The sequence below is a fragment of the Aquarana catesbeiana genome, linkage group LG02, assembly GCF_042186555.1.
Source record: "Aquarana catesbeiana isolate 2022-GZ linkage group LG02, ASM4218655v1, whole genome shotgun sequence".
Classification (NCBI taxonomy): Eukaryota; Metazoa; Chordata; class Amphibia; order Anura; family Ranidae; genus Aquarana; species Aquarana catesbeiana.
This window is the reverse complement of record NC_133325.1, coordinates 689,213,070-689,224,196: the sequence shown is the minus strand read 5'-3', so window position 1 is coordinate 689,224,196 and position 11,127 is coordinate 689,213,070. Positions and strand designations below refer to the sequence as shown.

The 11,127-nt window shown below is 41.3% G+C and overlaps 1 protein-coding gene across 2 annotated transcripts in view; it reads left to right on the top strand.

Moving 5' to 3' along the window:
* Positions 1-10,903, top strand: part of PHF12 (PHD finger protein 12) — a 148,843-nt gene extending 137,940 nt beyond the window's left edge. The window contains exons 13-15 of one of the 2 annotated variants that reach the window (XR_012241764.1): positions 2,106-2,188; positions 4,162-4,352; positions 4,467-4,600. Coding sequence is in view for 1 of the 2 variants with exons in the window: in XM_073616800.1 (XP_073472901.1) it covers positions 2,106-2,188; positions 4,467-4,605; positions 9,638-9,978 (563 nt within the window). In the remaining variant the exon portion in view is untranslated. Of the gene's footprint in view, positions 1-2,105; positions 2,189-4,161; positions 4,353-4,466; positions 4,606-9,637 lie in introns of those variants that run through there. The other variant, XM_073616800.1, reaches the window with a different exon arrangement.
* Positions 10,904-11,127: the final 224 nt, after the last annotated feature.

Genomic DNA, 11,127 nt, shown 5'->3' with positions numbered 1-11,127 from the left:
GCTGTAATAACTGTGCAGTACTTCGTATTTTAAAAACTATAAATCCTACAGCGAAGAGCTTTATATTGTGAGAATCGCAAGAGCCAGACCTAGATTTTGTTGCATAGTACGTCTCTGAAATATTAAAAATGAAGGCACAGTCGCAGTTTGGATATTGCCTTTCAAATTTGAAGTGGCTAGAGTGGATTTTCAATTAATGTTGTCAATGGACGGCGTGAGTTGCAAACAAATGGTCATATTGTGAAAACTATCAGGACTATGGCTTAGCCGTGGACATGTTTAGTGGCAGCAGGGATAGCTGAACGTTTTGTTGTAAGTGTGTAGATGGGCTTGAAAATGAGGGAGTGGTGGCAGTTTAGAAATCACGTCCTGATTTTTCAGCTTTTGTCACCTCCCACCCTAGTTTTGAACATTTCGCCATTCATTCCTATGGGACCAATTTCGCCGCAAAACGACAATATTTCGTGAACCATTCGGCGAAACGTTCCACAAAGTAAAAGCACTCCAATTGGGAACAATCCGCGCATTTCGGTATATTACTGTCTATGTAGTGTAAAAGCTGTGGGAGGAGTTAGGGTGGTAAATTTGGCTATAATAAGAATAATATATATGTGAGATAACAGTAAGTGGTCTTGCTATGCAAGAACACTTAATAATATGTGTTTTCTCAAGTGTACTGCAAAAGTGGTAATTGGCTTTAAATCTGTCAACTTGGCTCCTCCTGAGCTGTCGGGTTTTTTCGTTCAGCCCTGCTGGGTTGAACAAAAAATAAAACTACTAGTGTGCATTAGGCTTAAAGTGGAACTTTTGAGCGGAAGGTATCCTTTCCCCGCTTCCGGGAGTACGAGCCGGGTGAATTGCATCACAGCTCGGCTCCCTCCTTCCCCCGCCGCTGGGCCAGTAGGAGAGCGCAGTAAGGCCCCTTTCACACTGGGGCGGTTTGCAGGCGCTATTGCGCTAAAAATAGCGCCTGCAAACCAACCCAAAAGTGCCGCTGCTTTGTCTCCCATGTGAAAGCCCGGAGGGCTTTCACACTGGAGCGTTGCACTGACAGGACGGGAAACAAAGTCCTGTCAGCAGCATCTTTGGAGTGGGGAAGGAGTGGTGTATACACTGCTCCTGCCCATTGAAATCAATGGGGCAGCGCAGCTATACCGCCGGCAAAGCGCCTCTGCAGAGACGCTTTGCGGTGGTTTTAAACCCTTTCTCGGCCGCTAGCGGGGGGTAAAACCACCCCGCTAGCAGCCGAATACCGGCGGTTAAGCGAAGCTAACAATAGCGGCGCTTTACCACCGACGCGGCCCCTGCCCCAGTGTGAAAGGGGCCTAATGCTACACTGCTGAGTTCCCTGCTCACTCTGCGGCAGCAGTTCCCAACAGCTGATGGAAACATCAGCTGCGGTGCCGACATCGCTGGACTCCAGGACAGGTAAGTGTCCTATTAAGTGAGCAGCTACAGTGTGTGGAGCTGCTGGCTTTTCATTTTTGCAGTGGTGGGAGGACCGCCTATTTAAGTTAGGGAAACTATCAAAGCATGGTCTCTTGGGGGGGGGTACTTGATGTATGAGGTTAAAACAGTGTTTCTCAACTCCAGTCCTCAAGGAGCCCCAACAGGTCATGTTTTCAGGCTCTCCATTATTTTACACAGGTGATTTGATCAGTTTCACTGCCTTAGTAATTACCACAGCCGTTTCATCTGAGGGAAAACATGACCTATTTGGGGCACCTTAAGGACCGGAGTTGAGAAACACTGCGTTAAACACTGCTATATAGTGGGTCCTATGGGTTTCTTTATAAAGAATTTTAGACTCCTAGAGTTTGTATTGCCATAAACATTATCTGTAAAAGGGACACTTTTTTTTAGTTTAGTCAAATCCCATTTGTTTGCATCACTTTCATTCATTAGTTGGTATGCTGTTTTCACAATAACAAAATGGGCATAGGCAATTTGTAATGCTCAGAAATTGGAAAAATGCAGTGTTTTCTGTATATCACTGTTGCTTCAGATACATTCCTACCTGTTAGCAGAGCACTGTCTGAAAAATGTGCAAATAACGCTCCATTACAGTGATAGTCTGTTCAGTGTGTTTCTCCTTCATACTGCAGGGGCAGACATGGACGTGTGCCTTACAAACTATGGTCACTGCAACTACGTATCTGGCAAACACGCCTGCATATTTTATGATGAAGTAAGTATGATTCAATTTTAAAATGGCGTATTTTTGTGTTTCCAGTCTGTGTAATTGGAAATGCCTGTTTCTTTTGTGTCATTAAGGGACACAGGGAGTTGTAATCATTTTGGGTTATACTGCCACCTACATGAGGATTGACAAAAAATAGAATTATATAAAAATAAGGCTAGCTAAGGATATTAACCTCTCCTAGTCCCACTGTGCTTCCTGCTCACTTTCCACTAATGGGCTGCTTGTAGCATGTCTGCTGATGGTGCTCACATCTGCAGCATGAAGTCTGTCCTTGGTTACATCTGTTGTAACTGGGTCCTTTGCCCTCTTGGTTTTGGGGTGTGTTTTTTTTTTTTTTTTTTTTTTTTTTTTTTTTTTTTTTTTTTTTTTTTTTTTGCTTTCGTTCGTTACTTTTTGAGCCAATTTGCCTTTCCAGAAGGTTCTGTACTTGCAGCCTTAAGCCCCATACACACTATTAGATTTTCTGCAGATTTTTGTCTTCAGATTTACCCAAACCATGTAGTGCAAGGGCCTGCCTGATTGCATACAAATTGAAACTCTTAAGGTTTGACCTCATATTATATGGTTTTGGAAATTTGAAAACAAAAATCTGCAGAAAATCTAATGGTGTGTATGGGGTCTCCGTGGCTGATGAGCCATCGGCTGCAGAGGTTCACTCACATTTGTATTGGATGTGCTTACCCCTGAGTTTACTTCTGAATTTACTCCCAGGTTTAAGGAAACTGTTTTGGCTCTTATTGATGAGGCCCAGCCCAGGGGTTTAATCCATAGTGTTCTAGTATGCATAGCACATTATGACAGACTTTCCTGTCAAACTGCCCGTGTTCTACCTAGTGGGGCCCCCTCCTTACGCTACAAAAAAACCAAAGTATTCTGGAACCCAGCCTTCTTGCTTCCCTGGCAGTCTTTTTATCATCATCTGTGGTAATGTCATTCTTTCTGCCTCTGCCCTGCCTTTAGGACTGACATACCAAATGACTTATGGTTGGGGTCAAGACTGTTATTTATGGCTACCTGCCAACTGACCCCTTTTGCATTTCTCACTAGGCAGTCTATGGGATTTTATTCTTTAGGGCTTATCCTCTTAGGGAACAAGTCCCTGTCTCTACCTGCAACCCATTCACTTTAAAGGTTGAGGTTCTTTATCAAGCATAGGTCCATCTCAAGGATGACTGGACCACTGCCTGTTTTTATTCATTTAAAAAAAAAAAATCTTGATAGTTTGTTTCTTTTGGTAATCTCTGCTACAACGAAAAGGTGTTTCTGCTGTCGTTTGGGTCCGTTGACCCTTCTTTTTCTACCTCTAAGCCTGTTGCTGCAGTCTTGGCAGTTGCCCACCCCTTGATGTATTGCTTGAGGACCTCCCTTGGTTTGAGGATCAGTTCCTGTGCCCTTTACTGTACAATTGAAGAAAATAGAACATTTTTGCATTCCTATAAGTTTTTGGAGTACAGTTCAGAGCACAGGTCCCTCTCTAATTTCCTGTGATCTCCTTACTGCTTTCTAAAAACAACTGAAGCCTAACAGAGTGGGTGGGGTTATATTGGAACACTGGGGGTGGCTTCCAGCAAAGCTTTTGCCAGTGTCCAATCACCTTGAAGGTAGCAGCATATATAACCCATGTTCTAAGAATCTATGTCCCATACTGTCAACATAATGGTTATTAACTTTCTGTCAAAATTCCAGGGGTTTTGTTTTAATAACCTGCATTCTCAGGCAACAGTGTATCCACTTTCATTTAAATAGTTTGATCAGGAATGTACTGGGTGCTTGTTGGATATGCAGACAGTGCTACCTCAGCAACCATATTGGACATCAAAATAGGACCAAGTGCTTTGTACGCTTGCTGCCCTGGGGGATTCCACAATGATCTAAAATGGTGGTGCTACAAGCTTTCATATTGTCTGGGGCCACACAGCTCCCATTTTCTGAATATTTTATACATGTGTTTGTTCTAGAAAATGAATCCCGAGGAAAAAAATGAGCCTGGTATTGTGGACATCCTCCTCTAGTGCTCATTGCCTGAATGACTCTAGTCTTGGTGCCATCTTGCAAAAAGCATGCAGCAGGGGAAATCAGAGTAAAGTCAGAACTCCTGATCTGCATAGTGATTCTGGCTCAGGGACACCGATATTCATGGAGCCAGAAGGTCAGCATGAGAGTCGGGGCACTAGCTTTTTATTTCGAGCAAGGTTTTGTTGTACAAAGTAATTGGAAATGATATGACGCTAACCTCTTTTCCCTCTGCATTCCTTACTTACAGAACACAAAGCATTATGAGCTGCTGAATTACAGTGAACATGGTACGACTGTTGACAATGTCCTCTATTCCTGTGATTTCTCTGAGAAAATCCTCCCTACTCCTCCTAGTAGTATTGTTGCCAAAGTGCAGAACGTTATAAGTAAGTTGTCACATAAAGTACTTTTTTTTGCCTACAATTCAATTGGTATAATGTGAACATATCAATGGAGTGTAAAAATTAATTGGTGCAAAGCTTTTTCAGTGGTTTTACAGTTTAGTGTATTTTCTTTTTTCTGTAATTTTTCAATTTGCTCACTAGTGCATGTATATTTGTCATTTTGGTCCATCACTACCAGGTGTGGTATTTCCTTTTGATCAGTGAATTGTATCTTGAATACCTCCTTTAAAAAGAAAAAAAATTGTCTCTTTACTGTTAAGATGTTTTTGCAAGAGTAAAGGCTTATAAAGTGTTTTTTTTTTTTTTTTTTTTTTTTTTTTTGTTTTAATAGGTTATAAATTAGGCAATAGCTGCGCTACCTCAAACCATGTTGATATCAGTATGTGTCGAATGAAATAATACTTCTTGGAATGCTGCTATTTCCGTTGTGCAATCTCAACTCGCTTATGAAATGACCAATAGATAGCTGTACTGCCCCCTATGCTCTGTACTCTATATAATATATACAGTACCACAATTCGTGCTACCGGTCCATAGAAGTGCAAAGTTCTTTAAGTAAAGTGCTCCAATTCTTGAACATAAAGAGCCCATTCCTGTCACCGCTCTTGTGCCCTTCTAAGACCAAACTCACCGCAAGTTGTTGACCACCTGAGTATATACTGAGGTAGGCCAAATTGCTCTTAATATCTCCTGGTCAGCTTCTTGAGGTAAATTACCATCCACAGCCCCGCAATTATCCATACACATGAGAAAGGAACCAACTAGATCTCATTGCTGGACGCCTCCTGATGATGCTCTGGTGACGAAACATATAGGGGCGAAGACGCGTGGCACTAAGTCATTTATGCTTGGTGGTTACCACGTGCATTGGAGCAGCAGCATCCAAGTATTTTGATGGCAAATCATTTTGAGTGCCAGGGGAGCCACCAGACCTTGTGAGGGCATACTTTTACAATTATGTGGGGAATGTTCTTGCTGGCACGTGAGCATTGCAGCACAATGGACTGGCTGCTTCTTGCTCCCCCAGTTAGAGCTCTGCTGTGCAGCTTGCAGGAGGCTGATACCATTTAACAATGAACTAATGAATATGTACTGTGTGCCTAAAATGTGTTGTGGGATTTCAGCTTTATGCTAGTAGCAGAGTTTTTTTGTTTGTTTAAACAATGTTGGCAAACTTTCATGATGTCATTAAGTACATTGTGGTAAGTATCTGCAGTTATTTGGCCCTTAGGCCTCATTCACACAGGGCATATTACAGTATCTGCCCATGTGGGAAACATGTTTACCCCCACAGGGATGCATAGGTGGTCTTCTGTGCATCCCTGTACATGCAGTACCTTTTCATGTTAGTTGGGACACAGTGGTTGCACAGACACAGCCACTGCTCACAATTTGGCAGCATTGTGGGTGCACGGCCCCAAACGCTGAAGCCAGCCATACATGGATCGAAATTCAACCAGTTCAGCAAGGACTGGCCAAATTCCGATCCATGTATGGGCTAGCTTAGCTGGTGGTACACAAGTTGATCTATTTATCGACTTGTGAACAAACCAACCTGTCAGGTTTTTCCCAAATGATTAGACCTGCCGAGCGGAGAAGGCTCCCTGGTGGCAGAACACAATAGCCCTGCAGTAGTGATTCCACCATCCACCTTGAATGTATGGATGGGGAAATCGGCACATCCTTTATTTTTATTTTTTTATTTTTTTTCAACCTGCTGGTTGAATGGAAAAAAAATGTATACTGTAATGTTTGGCCTACCTACTGTGCCTTGAAAAAGTGTTCATACCCCTTGGAATTTTCCAGATTTTGTCATGTTACAACCAAAACAAAAAAGTAATTGTATTGGGATTTTATGTGATAGATCAACACAAAGTGGCACATAATTGTGAAGTGGAAGGAAAATGATGAATGGTTTTCTTTTTTTTTTTTTTATACAAATATCTGAAAAATGTGGCGAGCATTTGTATTCAGCCGCCTTTTACTCTGATACCCCTAACTAAAATCTAGTGGAACCAATTGCCTTCAGAAGTCACCTAATTAGAATATGGAGTCCATCTGTTTGTAATTTTAATCTCAGTATAATTACAGCTGTTCTCTGAAACCCTCAGAGGTTTTTAAGAGAACCTTAGTGAACAAATGGCATCATGAAGGCCAAGGAACACACCAGACAGGTCAGGGATAAATCAAAAAAGTAAAACAAATCAGCGCATATATGTAAAAAGAACACCGCAGCTGAACACCAGGGTCAAAAAATCAAATCCCTAAATAGCAAATAGAAAACAGATGGTGCAGCGCTCAAATGAAAGATACAATAAAAGTTCATAAAAAATACAAGCAATCCAAACAATCATAGGTGATGTGACTTCATGCTGGCAACATGGTGACTTTCAATGATCCCTCCACCAGAATACAGGATGGCCTCTCACCTTACAGCAGGGACCCTTTAATTTATAGAGGGTCAAAGGAGCATTCCCTTACGGGTCATATGAGGATGGAGCACAGTAGATTCAGGTCAATCAGACAGCGGGACAAAGACAAGCCTATGGTAGCATGAGGAACTCTTTTATCTGCTCCCCAGGATGCAGCAAGGTCAGGGATAAAGTTATGGAGAAGTTAAAAGCAGGGTTGGGTTATTAAAAAAAAAAAAAACTTGTATCTCAAGCTTTGAACATCTCACAGAGCACCGTTCAATCCATCATCTGAAAATGGAAAGAGTATGGCACAACTGCAAACCTACCAAGACATGGCCGTCCACCTAAACTGACAGGCCGGGCAAGAAGCGTATTAATCAGAGAAGCAGCCAAGAAGCCCATGGTAACTGGAGGAGTGGCAGAGATCCGCAGCTCAGGTGGGAGAATCTGTCCACAGGACAACTATTAGTTGTGCACTCCACAAATCTGGCCTTTATAGAAGAGTGGCAAGAAGAAAGCCATTGATGAAAGAGCCATAAAATGTCCCATTTGCAGTTTGTGAGAAGCCATATGGGAGACACAGCAAACATGTGGAAGAAGGTGCTCTGGTCAGATGATGCCAAAATTGAACTTTTTGCCTAATAGCAAAACCCTATGTGTGGCGGAAAAATAACAATGCCCTGAACATGCCATCCCCCCATGAAACATGGTGGTGGCAGCATCTAGTTGTGGAGGATGCTTTTCTTCAGCAGGGACAGGGAAGTTGGTCAGAGTTGATGGGAAGATGGATGGAGCCAAAAACAGGGCAATTTTAGAAGAAAACCTGTTAGTCTGCAAAAGACTGGGGCAGAGGTTCACCTTCCAGCAGGACGACAACCCAAAATATACAGCCAGAGCTACAATAGAATGGTTTAGATAAAAGCATATTCATGTGTTAGAATGGCCCAGTCAACATTGAGACCTAAATCTAATTGAGAATCTGTGGCCAGACTTAAATTGCTGTTCAGACAATCTCTATTCAATCTGCGAAAGCTTAAGCTATTTTGCAAAGAAGAATGGGCAAAAATTTCACTCTAGATGTGCAAAGCTGGTTGAGACATCCCCAAAAAGACTTGCAGCTGTAATTGCAATGAAAGGTGGTTCTACTACAAAGTGTTGACTCAGGGGGCTGAATACAAATGCACGCCACACATTTCACATATTTGTAAAAATGTTGAAAAGTATTTTTCTTCCACTTAAGGTTGCACAAAACACCTGCTGGTAAACATGGCCTCGCATGGGCATACACTGTAGTACACCCCTTGTGAACAAGGCCTTACAAAAAGTCCTGTGCTGCAATCTCAGGTGAAACAATCTTTTCTTGAACATTGGAGGGGTCATATTCCATTTTTCTGCTTGACTCACCAGATTTCGTTCCATGTTAGTGCTGCGGTGTTAACTATGCAGTTGTTTGTAACCTGTACACAACCTGGTTGTAATTTGACATGTTGTAGTTTTTATTGCTAGTATTGTTTCTAGATTAATCTGCTAAGTGCATTTGTATTAAGTGGGTTCAACACTCTTAACTAATGCAGTTTCATGAAGAGGTTATCCTAGAAACTGTTATCTGCAATGAAAACCGCATTGTAGAAACAATCAATAGATCAAAAATGCAGAAAGCTGAAATTGTGTGCATATCTTTTTCCATAAGTTATGTTCCACCCCCTACTATCTTTCTAGCTCCACTGTGGGTGTAGTCACTCTTTAAAGTGGGAGTCCGGCCACCAATCTTCTTTTTTTTTTTTTTTTTTTTTTTTTTTTAGGTCATTGAGACGCTTTGCTAATCCCAAAATAATACTCACAGTTTGGGTGTAATATTTCCGCCTCTGTCAGTTTTCGTACTGAAGAATAACTTTAAAAATGTGATGCTGGCAGTTTCCATCTTGCTTGTGGGCATGTAAAGCCCACAAGCATTGATTTCCTGGATGCGGTGAATGCTGTTCATTCACAGCTTGTTCACAAGCATGATCATTGTTCCCGCACTGAATCTTGGGAAGCCTGACACTAAGCTCCCAGGAGACAGTGCAGCGCCGGGGAAAGGCAATAAACACGCCTACTCCCATGGGAGGAGAGACAGGAAGTGCCACAATAAAGTACAATATAAAGGTAATTACAGCGATAAAAAAAATTTACGTGCGGCATTTGAACATCTATGCAATTAACTGAAGAGGGTAAGATTAAGTTAAAAATTTGAGTGGGACCCCCCCTTTAAGTTACAAACCCACCGACAGGCAATTGACAAGGAGGTTTGGAGGAGCAGGTACAATTTTAACAAAAAAAGAAAAGCTTTTCTTATACATTTTAGACCTACTGATAGCTTTTGCATGCTACTTTTCATTTACGACAATGCCATCTAATCGTTTGAGCGCTGCGCAAACTGTTGGTATAAAAATCCTGTATAATAATATGCCCAGTTTGAACTCTGCAGGTCCAAGCCGAGGTATGGTAAGGCATTGCAGCCAGTTCCACACCTTTTTAGTGTTCTGCTAAAATCTAGTTGCTGCAGAGAACTGAAACTTCTATTAATATACTTGTTTTGTTTGTATTTTTTTCCAACCCAGAGCGCCGTAAGAGCCAAAATCCAGAGCCGGAACCTGTTAAAGAAGAGGTTGTCATGAGCTCTCAAGGACAAGGTCCCCATGCACAGCCATGTAACTGCAAGGCCAGCAGCTCTAGTCTTATTGGAGGAAGTGGAGCAGGCTGGGAAGGCACAGCTCTTCTACACCACGGTAGCTACATTAAATTAGGCTGCATCCAATTTCTCTTCTCTATCACAGAGTTTGCAACAAGGCAGCCGAAAGGAGAAAGTGATGCCTTAGCACAAGACCTGGACTTAGAAGAAAAGCTGCCTCTAAAGTCGCCTCACCAGGTGCCTGTTTTACGATCCAACTCGGTCCCTTAGGAGCCAAGCATCAAATCTCTTAAGGGATTTAGGACACTTCTATAAAAGGACGCACTTGTCAGAGCGACCATATGAGGCAGCCTCCCAAGACCCTCTTTTTGGCCAGAAAAAGTTTGCACATTTGCATGATATGAAGAAACTTCACCCTTTTTCCTCTCTACTTTGCTCAGTTTTTAGGGGCATTTGCACATATATTTCTATCATACATTTCATATATTATATATATAAATATATATATATATATATTTTTTTTTTTTTTATTATTGTAAAACTCAAACCACCCTCCCCTGTTGTAAACTTACCTCGACACTCTAAAATCTGGAGACCAGAAAATTTAAAACAAATAGGATTTTTTTTCATCATGCCGCTGTAAATTAATAGGACACAAACTCATCTATTTTGTGCAAGTGACAATTTTATATAGTAAAACCTTCTTCTCTTTTTTTTTTTTTTTTTCCCCCCTCCATGAAATATTTTCCTCATTTTGTTACCTTTACAAATGTCCCACCGTAGAACCTTTCACATGACCATAACTGCAATAAAGGTTACCTCCCTCCAAGCTTCGAGAACCACATTCAAAGTTTTGTACATACACAGACGGCTGCCCTTTTTTGCCCTGTTCATTTTTTTAAAATTTTAAAATGTATACAGTGCCGCGTGTGATGCCTTTTGGCTCCTGTCTGTTGTAACAAAACATTTTGTTGTATACATATTGTCTCCCCCCACCCCCCCTTTTTTTTCTTTTTTTTCTTTTTTCTTTTTTTTTTTTTTTTTTTTTAAATGTAATACTGCCACTTCTCCTTGAGGAGGTTGGAAAAGCTAGATTCAGTGTAAATATAATTGTATTGTTTTAGATTTTACAAAACCTTTTCCTGTATTCTGTATATATATACATATATATATATAAAAAGTTGATTCTTTCTGAGCTTGTGTTTAACTTTTTTAATATTGTCTATTATAACCAGATTGTTTTTGCCTCAGTAATAAAGAAGTGTTTATTCACCAGTAGGCAGTTTATGGAAGGCAAACGTATGTATGCTAATCCTGCACAGAACAAGCTAGAGACTATCTGTTCTATTGTCAACGAGTATTCCTACACTAAAATGGGAAGTGAAGGAATCTCCCCAGCAGGGATACAGCCAGCAAATA